Below are 14,945 nucleotides of genomic sequence, written 5' to 3'. Positions count from 1 at the left end.
CTGTCTTGGTTTTAATATCCAGCTATTATTGACGCTTCGATTTCATATTGGCATTTTCTTTACTGTGTTGTTACAGTGTGGACCACATAAATTAAACTGAAAAGCATAAGTCTGTGCCATAGAGCAAGCAAACAGATCTTACCTGCAATATTCAGTGCCGTTGTTGAAGGTCAGACATGTAGCATTGTTCACACAAGGCGCCTTATCATCCACGCACTGCAGAGCTGCAAGAGTCAAGAGGCAAGTCTGATTACAATAATGGCACAACTAAAAGTTCTGTCAAAATTTTGTCCTAAAGTGAGGATTTTAATATAATCTTTACACTTTCAAAAGAATAGGAACCATTATTTTCAAAGTATACACAAGTACTAGATGTATGGATGTCACGACTACTTAATTTCACAATTAATTGCGGTATTAAACATCACGATTAATTAAATGCAAAGATCCCTGGACATCTTGACTTTCTGAAGCAGAACAAATATGTCTGAACCAGATCAGAACAACTTCTGAACAGAATGAAAACAAAGCTAGACAACATGTTGCCGCTTGTGTTGCTTTGTTTTCTTTTCATGTGGGTTGCAGATTTTGCATGCCCCGTGGGACAGTATGGCAGAGGAAGAGTAAGTCCCTCCAGACAAATGGATTAAATCATCCTTGTCAGATTTTTTTGTTATGAAAAAAAACAACAACAACAACAACAAAAAAAACCAAAACAAATCAAAAAGAGAACAAATTACAGTAAAGTTTACCTAAAGTAATATTAAAATTAAATGATATTGAGTCATTTGCAATTTTATAATTATGTACGGCACTTACAGCGCAACATATGAGTTCAGCAGTATTCACTTAAATTTACCTTATACAGATCAAAAAACTGAAATGCCTTGTTTTTGACGAATAGTTTCATTGTTCAAACATAACTGACTTGGCGTGAGGTCAATACCTTATTTTTTCAGAGAGCAATGGGCTGTAAGTAATGGCATTTAATTACAGATATATGGTCTTCTTTATTTTGACTATTCCAATATTATTTGTGTTTTAAATAAAAGCTATAAGCTAAAAGACAGCTGGAAGTCAAAGCTAACTAGATGGTGTTTTGTGTGTGTGTGTGTGTGTGTGTGTGTGTGTGTGTGTGTGTGTGTGTGTGTGTGTGTGTGTGTGTGTGTTTCTAATTTCTCTAAATTAAAAAAAAAAAATATTTAAAAAACATTTTTACATGTAGTTTACAGAAAGAACCCTCCATAGTCCAGGTAGAGGTCCTTTAGCCTTTTCCATCTAAGAGAAATTCAGAATTAATATGAAGTATCTGTTTATTGTTTAAAAGCAGAGGAGATTGTGTTGGAATGGGACTCATTGGTAACTTTTTTTTGTTTCTATATTATAATATTTTGTTTAGTTTGAATCAAAAGATAGAGATAAACTGAACTTAAATACCTATAAGGAGTGTTCATATGATTTTACACATTGATAGTATTGTGAAATTAATGCATGGTAATCATGATAAACATAAATCATAATTATTTCTTTGACAATATTTCTACCAAGAAAATCTTTGATCATGACATCCTAAACTATATGTAGGTGAAATGACTATATCCACTCTTTTACTTCAAATTTTCATGTCTTGACTCAGACCTACAGGAAGACCATAAAGATGATATGTGCAGAACAGTATTTCTATGCATACAGTATCAAATGTGAGACATTGCTTTTTAAATGACTAAAATGCTCCTACACAGATAATAAATCTGGCTTTGCCTGGAGTGTTTCATCTTTAATTAAATTCAAAGCTTACTTGTTGAAAAAGGCTGGGACTTACCTGCTGACAATCCATTAAGCAAAGATAGTGTAACTCCCAACCCACCCCCACACACTCTACACATAAACTAAAATTTCTTTCCTCATTTTAATAGTGACATCAGGTTGAGGGCCCGCTACCCATTTATCTAACTATGCAATACCATGATCCAATATTAAGGATAGTGGTTGGAGGCCAGCCTGACATGCAGGCAGACAAAAGTGAGCCTTGATAAAGACAACAAAGCACAACTATCTCCTCTCCAGTAAGACACTCATAGCCAGACACATCTCCCATTGTGTCTTCAAGAAACCACAGGCACATGGCTCTTGAGGTCCTCATATGCACCATGCCACCAGCATGCCAAAAGTGTAGCGTTCACACTTTTTACTTAAAAACAGGATGCAGAAGACAAATGCAGGAATGCACAATTAAAGTGTCTGAGTGTCTGACTTAGCAAAACTGCCAGGGTTCATTACAAGTGGTTGTGCAGTGGTTGCTCAATATTTTCCTTCACTGGTAGTGTCGCATATTAAGTGATTATTTGATCTATTCACTCTCTGCTGGACATAGCTTTTTTAACTTAACTGGGTAGGTCAGCTGATTTCAAAGAAACACCAACAATCTCCTCACAAAAAAAGTCACTGCATTACAGGAAGTGTGCTCAGCAGTGGTGTTACTTCCTGCCTCTAGATTAATCACAATGTCACTCAAGTTAAGGAGCCATGCGGAGACTGTGAAATACTACTATCAACAACACAGTCTTTTGTTGTCAAATGTTGGGCACAGTTTATTCTGAAGTGCTGCGCATTCAGGTTTTCTAAACAGATATGGCCAGAAAGCAAAGGCAAACTAATGTTTTAGACTGAGGCTGACAGACATAGTCCATTAGACATGGAGATACCATACATAAACCACTGTGAAATTTATAATCCCACAAGGCATGCATACACACACACTGCCCTCTATGCGCACACTACCATATATATTCGCTGTAACCAAGTGTAGGCTGTCATCTATAAAAGACCATAGAAAAATACTGTGCTATTTTTGGGTTCATTCTTTGGTGAGGAGACACAGTTTGCACACTTTCTACAAAACAGTGAATGAAAACATAACAGATACTAAAAAAAATTTCCACACATATGTGGTTAGACCTGATACTGAGGAAACATTAATTTTTGTTTTGATCATGTGTAGCCCTGTTTTAATTCAAAGATATAGTTAATCTGTTTTCATAAAGGGAATAAAGAATGGAAGCTAGAGACCAGAGACCGGAAAAAGCTTGTCGTTCCCCAACTGGTTTGACGAGATTCCCATGCAAACTGTTGTAATGTCAGATGCAATGACCTTACCAGATCTGGAAAAAATATTATATTTGCCTGATATTAAACTATCTTAGGGGGGGGGGGATTGAAAAGGAAGAAATGAAGGCCATTTACCCCATGTTGCAAAGGTTACCAAGTTCTTAATAAAAGTTTGAAAATGTTTTTCAAGGGACCTGTCTGTAAAATAATACAAAGTTCACACACATTAACTTAGTGACAAGTGTATTGCAATCCAGACTGCTAACACCAACACTGCATCCTTTCTGCCTAGCTGTTCTCACACTTCACTATCAATGAAGCATAGACAGGAACATTTCCCATGAATGAGAGCCTAGATAAGAACCGATCGACAAAGTCAACAGTGAAACTTCAGCCAGATGGTGTGGGTTGAGAAGAAACACAGATGTCACCTGACTAATTGTTTACCATTATTTGGATCACTTCTGATCAAAAGTCTTTGGGTTTTTTTCTTGTTTATTTCCATCTCATCTTTCAGTTCTGGATGTTTCGATGTGTGTAAATGTGAAGAAAAGGAGGAGTTTACGTTGGAAACAGAAACAGCCCCAAAGTATGTGGTTTGGTGTTTGTAATTTGGTGAGTTTGAGAGGGAAGCCTTGTGTGAACCCTGCTGATAGAAGCAGCATCTGTAAGGTGAAGTCATGCAGATTTCGAAAACGTGTCATTTATTTCAACAACCTCAACATGGTAACATATGTCCACACTCAAACCTGTGGGCTGCGTCCAAATGCAAAAGAACTTAAAAACTATGAACAGGACACAAAAATAAAAACTGGAATTAAAACCTGTCTGGTACACTTCATGACAAATATGACGCCCAGCTGTGTAAGCCAAACATTATACAAGTTATCTTCCACAAATGGTGATAAATTCAGCATTATTGCACTGATCATACAACAAAAGCATAATGCGTCAAAGCTCTGTCAGCTGTTGCATGTGACCATCAGAATTTAACATTTTTCACCTGCTTCAATTCATTCTGCTGCGATATTAAAAGTATAAAGGATCAACCTTCTACTTCAGACACCTACAAATGAGGGTAACACACAGGACGGTTTACCAAATCATAAATCCCTGTTTGATTCCTGTTTCTTGCTTTCAGGCCCATATACACTAAGCCAGTAGTTGGTGTTCAGGTTAGGGCTGGGCAATATGAACCAAATCTTATATCTCGATATTTTTAGCTTAATCACGATATACAATATGTATCTCGATATTTTTTTTTGTCAAGTAACCAAAAAGACAGCTCTAATTTACAGCCTTTAGTGCCAAATATACTTTTATTAAAGATCAGCAGCACATGTGCATTAAAACAGCTGACTGAAATTACAGTACCTTTATATTAAATTAAATGCTCCTAAAACAAAATAAATTAAAAATACTTTTCAATGGCCATAACAAATGTACAGCTGTGCAAAATGCAAAAGAAAAGATGCTTTTAACTCAAAACAAGCTATCTCGATATAAACGGTATTGCTTCCTTCTATACTGCATTTGATAAAGTCTCGATATATTTGAAAATCTCGATCTATTGCCCAGCCCTAGTTCAGGTATATCTAACATCTATGAACACAGGACTTCCATTTTTCCATATTTTCCAAGTATAACACAAAGTCAGCTTTGCCAGACTCCATTTTTTTTTTTTTTTAATTTAGATTTTTCAACATTAAGGATTGGATCTACTTTTAAGCAAACACCCTCTGATTGGCTGTTTAGAGTAACAAAAAAAAATCAAAAGAAGGGAGGCAGTAGTTACAATAAAAGTGGAAAGTCAAGCTTAATATGTTGCACAGAATTGCTCTTTCGTCATCTTCATCATTTCTCAAAAACAAACAGATTTTACAACAACATGGCCATGCGGCGTGAAGAACCTGAAGATCAAGTAATAACCATTATTTCAGAGAGACAATCTCTGTGTGACATTACTAAAAAACTCAAAGCCTGCATCACTTTGAAAAAGAAAATCTCAGTGGTCTTTCAGTTCCTCTTGCTGTATAAGGTTCTTACTTTCACCCCCTTCTGCAACCAGTGGGCCATGGCTTCTTCCACAGGTAGTTGGAAATTCACCTTTTTTTTTTTTTTTGTACAGCACAAAAATACAAACGCTAATATCTGAGCCTCATCAATAGTGTGTGTGTGGTTCCTATAACAGAAAGTTGACATTTAGCTTGAAATGTTGATGTATGCTAAGTGTGGTTTCATAGAACTTCAAGTATGACTGTGTATCCATATAATAATATATTTGAATCAAATGTTTTAACATCATCAGCAGTTCTGATTTTTCCCAACTAATCACATTCTATCACTGAAGCCATCACAGTAGTAATTGTGTAATACTGATTGTGTTTGAGATAATCACGATCACAGTTGCATAATTATCATAAATGTCTTCATTCACCTGTTTGAAAGCAACTGGGTGAAACTGATAAAAAATATATTGCCTTGTTGTTTCACTATATTCATAGAGCGTTCATGTGTGTATCTTGAATTGATCTTCATGTGATATTATTAGAGCTGCATGGTGGTAAGCACTCTCACCTCACAGCAAGAGGTTTTTGGTTATAACCTCCACTGGGTTCAGTTGGTGACTTTAAATTCACCCTGGTAGTGAGCATGAGCATGCATGGTTATTTGTCTCATTTGTCTCTGTCTACTAATCATCTACTAAAATGTTTGTGATAACATTATTTGTTACGAAAGCTAAGCTGTGGCTGTGATAAATAAATATAAATAGACATAAATATATAGCAGCAGATATAGTCAATTTTTAAATACTTGAATGTGTGCATCTGTGTGCCTTTACACTGGATGAGTCTGACTGATGCTACTGGTTGCATAGCATCAAACATAATCACTGCCAGTCAATGCACATCACATGACCACCATGTGGCTCATTTGAGTAAATTTAAGCAGCGCAAAATCTGATACATATTTTAAAAACTATTAGAAATCCTACACACAAAGCAGAAATCACAATTTTTTTGGTCTTAACAACAAAACAGAACAAAATTGAAACAAGGGTGTAGTTGATTTTACTACCCTCCATCAATATTTCATAAGGCCGCTGCTTTATCACCAAAACCATACTAGATCCCTAGAGGGCTTAAACTATGTCACGAGAAGAAGAAGAAGAAGAAAAAAAACTGGCAAATACGTAGAAAGAGCAAGTGAAAGAGGGAGGGATATGGAGATTGAGTTTTTGGCTAATAGCTGGGGATAGATTTAAGGAAGTAATTATAAAACTGCAGACAAAAACTGCACACGAATGGGTGTCCCTGACTCCTGGCACATATCCATACAGCAGAGGGCAGGAAGTTGTTCGCGCTGAGTGAGGAAGTAACCCCATTTCCTGGAATTGCTGCATAAGCCTCTAGATCCAGTAGGCTAAACAGTCACCATGGTAATTCGCAATAAAATACTCTTAGCTCAGCATGGAAGGAGAATGATGAGGCTCAAACTAAACACTGTTACCCTGAAGGAAGCTTTACTGGCCCACACAAACAGCAGCGGTACCAACCAGAGAAACCAAGTAAGGGTTTAAAAGCTTTAGTCTCTCAGGTCTGCTTTAGTTTCAGGGTGGTGTCTCATAGGTGAGTGCCAACAAAAACAATAAAACCTTGTGATTATCTGGGATATCTCAAACTGATCTTCTGAATTTTTTTCAGGCAAAATAAAGGCATATTTCATATAATGCTGAATCCATTTTAAAACCTGATCTATACCAGACATGCACCTCATTGTACACCAGTAGTAAAGAACTTCTGGCTGACGTTACATCAGTGGCACTAGTTGAACATGTTCAAAACAAATGCACAACTAATTAACACATGCCAAAAAAAAAAGTCTAGACAAAGGTCAACAAGTCAACCAGATTCTGATTTAGCCATTTCCCTACTCAACATCAAAATGCTTGGCTGTAATTATTTGATTAAACTCTTTGATTATTTAACGGAGAGTCTCAGATGAGAGTTTGTAGCAGGGCTGAGATGTTTTTGGTACAGCAGGACACCAGAATCCACAGATGTTCTGTTGGCTAATCGTGTATGTATGTGTGTGTATGTGTGTGTGTGTGTGTGTGTGTGTGTGTGTGTGTGTGTGTGTGATGGGAGTAAGAAACAGACAGTAGAGTAGTCCAGGCTAAACCAGTTCAGGGACTTTCCCCACCTCTTTTATGATCATAGCTATCCTCTTTTTGAAGCCTTTCTGCCTTATGAGACTAAATCTGGACTTTTTAGGCATCATTTTGATTACAATGAATAAACTTCACATATATAACAGGATTATATAAATATCAGCATGCTCTGACATGTATTTACAAGCTTGTGCTACACATTCATATTGTTTCTCAACTGAACCAAACATATTTATATGATATAAACATTTTTATGGCATCACAGGCTGTAAAAAAATTCAACATTTTTATTTTTTAGTATTAATTTGGTTACTGAGCATTTGAACAATATCTGGGTTGCTAACTGAGATTTCTTATGAAGTATTAATCCTTCTGCTACCTAACGTGTACTGCTTTTTTTCTTTGTTTTGTTTTGTTTGTTAACTTGATGCACCCTGCCTCTCTGTTTCCAGAATGACGGGGCATGTTAGCAAAAGAATGCAGGCCGCAGTAATTCCCTGTTAATTTGCTAACCTGTTCAACAGTGCAGACAATACTCTAATCCCCCTAACCTTTGCAGCTGCAAACACTACCTCCTATATTAACTGCACATTAAGTTCATGCAGTACATAACCTTTACTTAATCTTTATTTTTCTGATCATGTTTACACTGCATGACAATCAAAATCATTAAGAGTAAACAGATTAATTATTTTTCTTTCAATGATTGAACATTCAACACAGTCAAAAGTGTAGAAGACTCCAAGTTGTGCCTTTGACTGAGTGATCATTAATACCAGGGCTGTTTCCAATTCCAGTTGGGTGCAGGGTGGAGGCAGCTGTAATCTGTTCTCAGATTTCTGCCTTTCTCTATGAGGTGGAAGGAGAGATATCTAAATTTTAGGTAGTAATCCACGTCACAGACCCGCACACAGATGAACAAGCTGAATCTACGTCATTGTAGGAGTTTCTGAGTCGTATTACGGCTTAAAATAGATCCAATATTCTTTGTAGGTTTTATTAACATCAACACTTTATTTGAGAGCTGAACTTTAAGAACATTTAGAGTGAATCCACTGAATGAAACAGTTTTATCAAGAAATATGAAAAATTGAACTTTATTTCTGTTCTGGGAAGGCTATTTCAATCACAGCATTTACGGGTGGGAATTTGGGAAAAAGCTGTATTGTTATGCCATGTCAAAAATACATGTAGACACATCAGATCAGATTATTACAGTAATCTGATTACTCCCAGATAACTGCTTTTGATTGTCAAGTAAATGCACTCAGTGTTTTACAAAAATAGTTATCTGAGATTTTTTATTGATCAAGAATAGGTTGTGTAACATAATTAACTGTAAATTAATTGATATTGAATCAAATCAGATTTAATAGAAATCAAATCAAAATAGGCTTTTGTGAATCGGATCGAATCGATTTAGGAAAGTAGTGACGATACCCAGCACTGGTATTTTTAAACTGAATGCTGATAGGCTACTGATTTGATCTCTACTCTACTGATGTGATATTTTACTTCATTTGAGGTAATTATAATATCAGAGTGTCTGCTACATGTAAATGATCTTAACGCATTGCCGCGACAAATAAAAGTCTTTATGTGTATGAACAATTAACCAGGTTATTACCTATTTAACGAGAAACTTAAAGGCAAGGTGGGATTGTGCGATTGTGTCAGTGTCTTTAAATGCCAATGTATGCATTTTTGTACTTTCTCAGTACCTCGATCAGCTGTTCATTAATTAAGTCTCATAAAAAGACTAGTGGGGGAGAGAGAAGTGGAAGGGCAGTGCTGGAGAGAGCAAAGGGAAGCTGTGGCCGACTTTCTGTACAGCAGGACCTCTTCAGAATCACACGTACTTTATTAATCCACTTTATTTTTAAAGACAAATCCATCCCCAAATTTCAGCGTTACAGCAGCATTATAAAATGACAGATGGAAAAAAAAGAGTAAAATTAAACTGTAAGATGTGAAAATAATATATACTGGCCTGGCCATTCTTAACAGATATCCAGGTGAAAAACAGAAAGGATAAGAGACATAAAAGAAGAAAAATGCAAAATACAAAGCCCTTCCCCACAGTTTCAAAATCAAAAAATGCCAGTAATGATGTAATATATGGTATTTAACACTCTGGGGTGCAACTATTTGACATAACAGTATCAATACTGAAAGCAGCTCTAACATAACTGCAACAACACAACAAAAAACTAATCTCACTGACACTGCAGGGAGCGGAAATCAAAATGTCAGGGGAGAGAAAAGGAAGGGTTGGATGATTTAAAATATGTTTTAAATCACATTATCATAACAGCCACAAGTCCACTGGTAAAGCTGGAGGCCGGCAAATTATGTATTGTTGTGGGTTACTCAATGGCAATCTTTGTCTTCAGAGCACAGGGCGAAGCGTGATGTAGATAAATCACATTTCACACCACGCTCCAGCTTGGGCCAGATGCAAGTAAACCATGGGTGGTACAATTGCTGTTTTTTGTCAGCAGTTTGTATCCACAATGCAATACATACCCACACACAAATAGATACACTCACGCATGTTAGCTGCTGGCTGTTTGCACTGTGCAAATATATGCAACCATCCACTTGCCATACTCAAAGGGCAACACTATGCCACAACAATACCACCTATGCTTCCTCAAGAATGAGTACATTGTGGACTCACTTAGGAATAAGTTTGAACTGCTTGGCATTGACCCAGATACACTTAAATAATTGCCTTTTTCAGGCAATAATAAATATAATTCTTTGTGCTTTTGGGTTTTAATTGCACCAATGATTCAAACATGTACATTAATACATTTTCAACAAATACACTTATTATAAAGAAAAAAAAAAGACCATAATATTATCAAGGTCAGCAACACCATAATATTCTGTTATAAAAGATAACTGGTGAAGGGAACGTAGAACTACTTCTACTGAGATATTTTTACATGCGTATCAGTGATTTTGCAGCATTTTGATTGATACATTTTCTGCAGTTGCAGGTCACACATTGAGTTCACGGTGGGAGATTTTCTGCTGGAGATGCAGTTTTATTGCTGAAAATGCTACAGATGAGATGCAGGAACTGTCTCTAAATCATACACGAGGGCAGAACATGAAGGAAAAGGTTCAGTGTGGAATTCAGTTTTGTTTGAGAATATTATTTTGTGGAAATATCAGTACTACATGAATTTGAATGTGTCCACAACATGGAATACGGAGCTGAAAGTTACGTACAGATCACAAAAAGAGTATGATGAGGTAACTCTCACTACGCTGCACTTTCATTTACTTGCAGTAAATGTATTCAAGGATTAACTGTGACATTTACACATTATCTAACAAGATAAAGCTTAAATACTCTGGATTTCCTGCTTTTAAATTTTCTTACATACCAACTCTCTGGGACATCTATAGAAAACAGGACATCAAGACAAATAAAAGGATAGAAGTGAGCACACAAAAGAAACCTTGTTAAATCTCCTTATCAGAGACCGTGCAGACAGTGAAAGTAGTTACTGTTTCCACTAGTTAGATAATTTAATTATGTGAACTCGGTTCATGGTTTCCCACTTGTTCCCTAACTGAATACTTGGCAACAGTTGCCTGTGCAGAAGTCAGACATGATGTAAGTTTTCGACCTATTTAAACAACTTTTTAAAGTTAATATTATTTGATTTACATTGTTTTTGCTACCTATGATGATAACTTTGACAAGTAATTAATTTTAGCTTAATGTCTAAAGCACTAATGCTCTTACTCTTGCAAGGGTTATGGTATTTACATAGGTTAAATTGTTTAATTAGGTTACACATTTGACTCCAGTAATTTATTAACATCTGGCAGTACAATGCCAAAGAAATTATACACTATTTTTCTAAAAACAGTGATTCACATATTTCTTTTCTGAATTATTTAATTTCAGAAAATGAAGCTAATGTATGTCTCTGCACACACACAAAAAAAGAAAACAAACAAATTAAAATGAAGTTAATCTTTCCTTTTCCTGAATGAAAAAGCTGAGCATCAATTGGTGACCTAATGCCTCTAACAGGATTACTACTCAATCAAATTTAGGAGGAGAGTTGTTATTCTCATCACTGACTGTCGCTCGACACAAAAAGATCTTCACATGATGTTTTGGCCTGATGGGCAGCCTGCCTGTCCCTTCCTCTAATAAATTATAATTATTATTCTAAGTTAGGGTGGAAATGCCAGCAATGTGCAGAAATATTCTTCATGAAACATTCCAAGACTAACCCTTTTACCTGACACTGTTTTCATGAGTCTCATTGCTTCCCAACCAAGAAAATTGTCCTTTCCTGAGCATTAATCTCATCCACATGCTGTAAAATAAATATTACAGACTTATAAGAGTATAACTTTCTTTAACAAATAAGATCTGATTGGAAATTAATGCTGTACAAACATTGTTTCCATTTACCTCAGATGACAAACTATTCTCAAAGCTAGGTCTGAGTCTACAGCTCCACTTATCCATCACATCCAACCCAGCAACAACTTTTCTTGCTTGTTATACACAGAGGGAAATGATTATTGATTGATTTCTGGAGCCAAAGGATAAAAATACATTCCAAATAATAACATGCTAAAACTTGTTTCCAGCATGGTCCTTGAGACAAGAGCAAGAAAGTCTTACTCTACAAAGACATACAGAGTATAAAATAACACATAAAACAGCAGTAAAAGTCCATCACAATTCATTAAACAACGTTCACCTTGTTCCATAAAAGCAGCTTAACCTGGCTTTTAAAACTGAGCGAGAAAAGAAGGAATGACTAACACCATGAAGTCATAAAATTTGTAACAAATGTTTAAAAATCCTTTGGAAAATTTCAATGTTGGTAGCTTATCTGGATTCTTAAGGTCAGTGCTTCATCGGGTTATCATGCACAGTGCAAACTCCAACTACGTTCATGCTTATAACAAACATTAAGAAGAACTATTACCAGTTTGAACATGTTAACAAAAGCTAAAAATGTAGAAGCTTCCTTGTGCAGAATTGTACCACTTTTCACCCATCGGTGGTCTTACCAAACAGGTTGAGAAGGAGATGCAAATTACATTTACCCTGTTATAACAATGGAGTTTTTGCATATATTATATATATATATATATATATATATATATATATATGCTGTTTCTGTACTATGCTTAGAAGCAAAAAGAAAAAAAACTGCACTGAGGCCAAAAACCTTGTGTTAACTTCTTTAGTTCTCACACAAATACCTGATCAAAACATCAGTAAGGGTGCACCTCTGCTGTGCCAAAACTATATTTAAATTCATCGTCTGCGGGTGAAAGGATAGAAAGTGGGCAAGACAAACAAAATCATAGTGCGCCAAACGTGTGCTTGTGTTTGTGTGTATATGTGGGTGCGTGGGTGTGTATGCCTACATGTAAGAGAGAGAAAGAGAGGGGAGACAACAGAGCGGGAGGGAGGAATGTCAAACACCAACAGCATTCCTATGTTTCTCCTTCCACTGCCTGCAGCACTTTTAACATTGTTTTGTTCTTTTGTGTAACTTCAGAATTCATAAGTCGCCTATGGTTCATGGAAAAAAAAAACGTGAGAAAGAACAGCAAAGCTGCATGCACCAACTCTGAGCTAGCAAGTTATAAAGGAATGTGATGTGAAATCAATCTCACTATTTTGGCACCCTCACATAAATTTGAAATGGCTGTAGCGTTTTTAACGTCGCTCAGAGCAACCACTATAACATTACACTCCTGACTAAAGATTGCACATGTCAAGAAACATACATTTATCTCTTTTTTTAACAGTTTAGGCACAATCTGGAGTGGCTTCTTACACAACGCATTAATAGACCATTGAAAGCTTAAAGCACATCTGGCTAAATGTTATCAACACACAACAGGTAAATTCTACATATGCTTGGTACACCTACAGTAAGAATAGTGACAACTAAGGTGAAAATTCACTGACTCTTTGGACATTAATGAATTGCACAGAAACAGCAAAAACCAGCCAAAAAATGAGTGCCCACCCTCTCTCCCCAAACATGAGCTTTTATATATTTGCCCACATCAAGAGCAGAACAGCAGAAGTCTGGCAAAGCTTATGTGAAATAAGTCATGATTATAAGATTTTGTTTGTTTTGGAAATGACCATGACCAGATTAGCTGATAAAACATTGGACATTTGTGTGCGAAATTAAAGTGATAACTACCTACCTGGTAAAGGATAAGTAGTCTTGATAATACAGTAAAATGTTTGACAAAATGACGAACTTTCCTCCATCATTTTAATTATTTCAACATTTATGAGCTGACTCAACAAACAGTACCTGCTGCTGATCTTTTACTTGTGGAAAGTAATTTATGCTTAATTACATACAGGTGCAGCATTAATTGATTTAATAAGACAAACAGATAACAAGTACGTAATATGCAGATCACGTGTCTTACATATAAGTGACTACTATAATCTCCAATTAACCCCAAACTAACTCCTTACACCTAATCTGTCGTACACCGTTCACATTGTAGAGTGCACTTGACATTTAACCCAAAATGTGGAAATTCAAAGCTGTCAGAAACCTGCTTGATAGTGATGTGTCTTGATAAGTGAAAATGGCAGTATGCTCTTGAAACTAGTTATAGATATTGGTGGATATTTTACATATAATCCAAGCAGTATCTGCTCAATTACAAGTAGCTCTCTTCATTTAGCTTAGTAGTCTAAACATGGTTAAGTGTCCATTTTGAATTCTTTCTGTCTCTTGCTGTTCAACATCTGGGCAGCGGTGGAATACAGCTCAGTAGTAGGCCCTATAATCCAGATCGAACAAACCATAACCCTCTAAATTAGACAGTAGATGACATTTGCTTCAGATGTTGTACAGATGTTGTGTAAAGAGGAAAGCATTTTCTTTTATATATTTCAAACATGAAAGCATGACATTCAAAGTGTGTGTGAACGTGATGCGTCGATTATTAAAAAATGTTCAAAACTCAAACTTCTTGGTAATTTTATGTCAACCTGCTTACTGCGTGTGCATAAAAAGCCATGGCAGCGCTTATTTTTAAAAGCAACACAAATACTACGACGCTGGTTGAAAATGTTCACCATAGACTGTCCTTAAAACGAAAAAGGGTTAGCTTTCTTAAAAGTAACCTCTTCGTAGCAACGCGCGTAACAAAGTCAGACACAAGTGCGGTGTGCGTAGAGATGCTACGTCTGACCCGTGTACCGCAGATGCAGAGGCATCAAAACGTGATCTTGACAAATCCCGAGTTATTAGCAAAATATCACACTTTCATCATCATGATAAAAAAAAAACTTACCCAAAGACAACTGAATGAAGCAGGAGACGAAAACTAGCGACTTGCCCAGGAAGAAACCGGGTATCTGCTCCATATTTTCTGTAAAATCCACATAAGGTCGCCAGCCCAAAGTTAAGCTGCCTCTCCGGACGGTTACTTCTCAAAAAGTCTCGTTGAAGAAAGTTCACACTAAATTTAAGGGTTAAAAAACAAGCAGCGGTTCCAAATTACAATATTTAACTAATTACCAACATCTGTTCTATGAGATGTTGCGGTAAAACGGTCAAAAATACACATTAAACCCCTGTCTGATCACACACTGCCCTGTTAAAGTCTAGCACCTCTTTGCGCTCAA

At 36.3% G+C, this 14,945-nt stretch overlaps 1 protein-coding gene across 1 annotated transcript in view; it reads right to left on the bottom strand.

Moving 5' to 3' along the window:
• Positions 1–14,945, bottom strand: part of notch2 (notch receptor 2) — a 44,346-nt gene extending 29,401 nt beyond the window's left edge. Inside the window, exons 1-2 of the mRNA XM_042007243.1 lie at positions 14,612–14,945; positions 143–224 (exon numbers count right to left, since the gene is read on the bottom strand). Of these exons, the coding sequence (XP_041863177.1) occupies positions 143–224; positions 14,612–14,684 (155 nt within the window). The 5' untranslated portion in view covers positions 14,685–14,945. The remainder of the gene's footprint in view (positions 1–142; positions 225–14,611) is intronic.

Source organism: Melanotaenia boesemani, chromosome 14 (genome assembly GCF_017639745.1).
Source record: "Melanotaenia boesemani isolate fMelBoe1 chromosome 14, fMelBoe1.pri, whole genome shotgun sequence".
Classification (NCBI taxonomy): domain Eukaryota; kingdom Metazoa; phylum Chordata; class Actinopteri; order Atheriniformes; family Melanotaeniidae; genus Melanotaenia; species Melanotaenia boesemani.
This window is presented reverse-complemented; position numbering and strand designations above follow the sequence as displayed.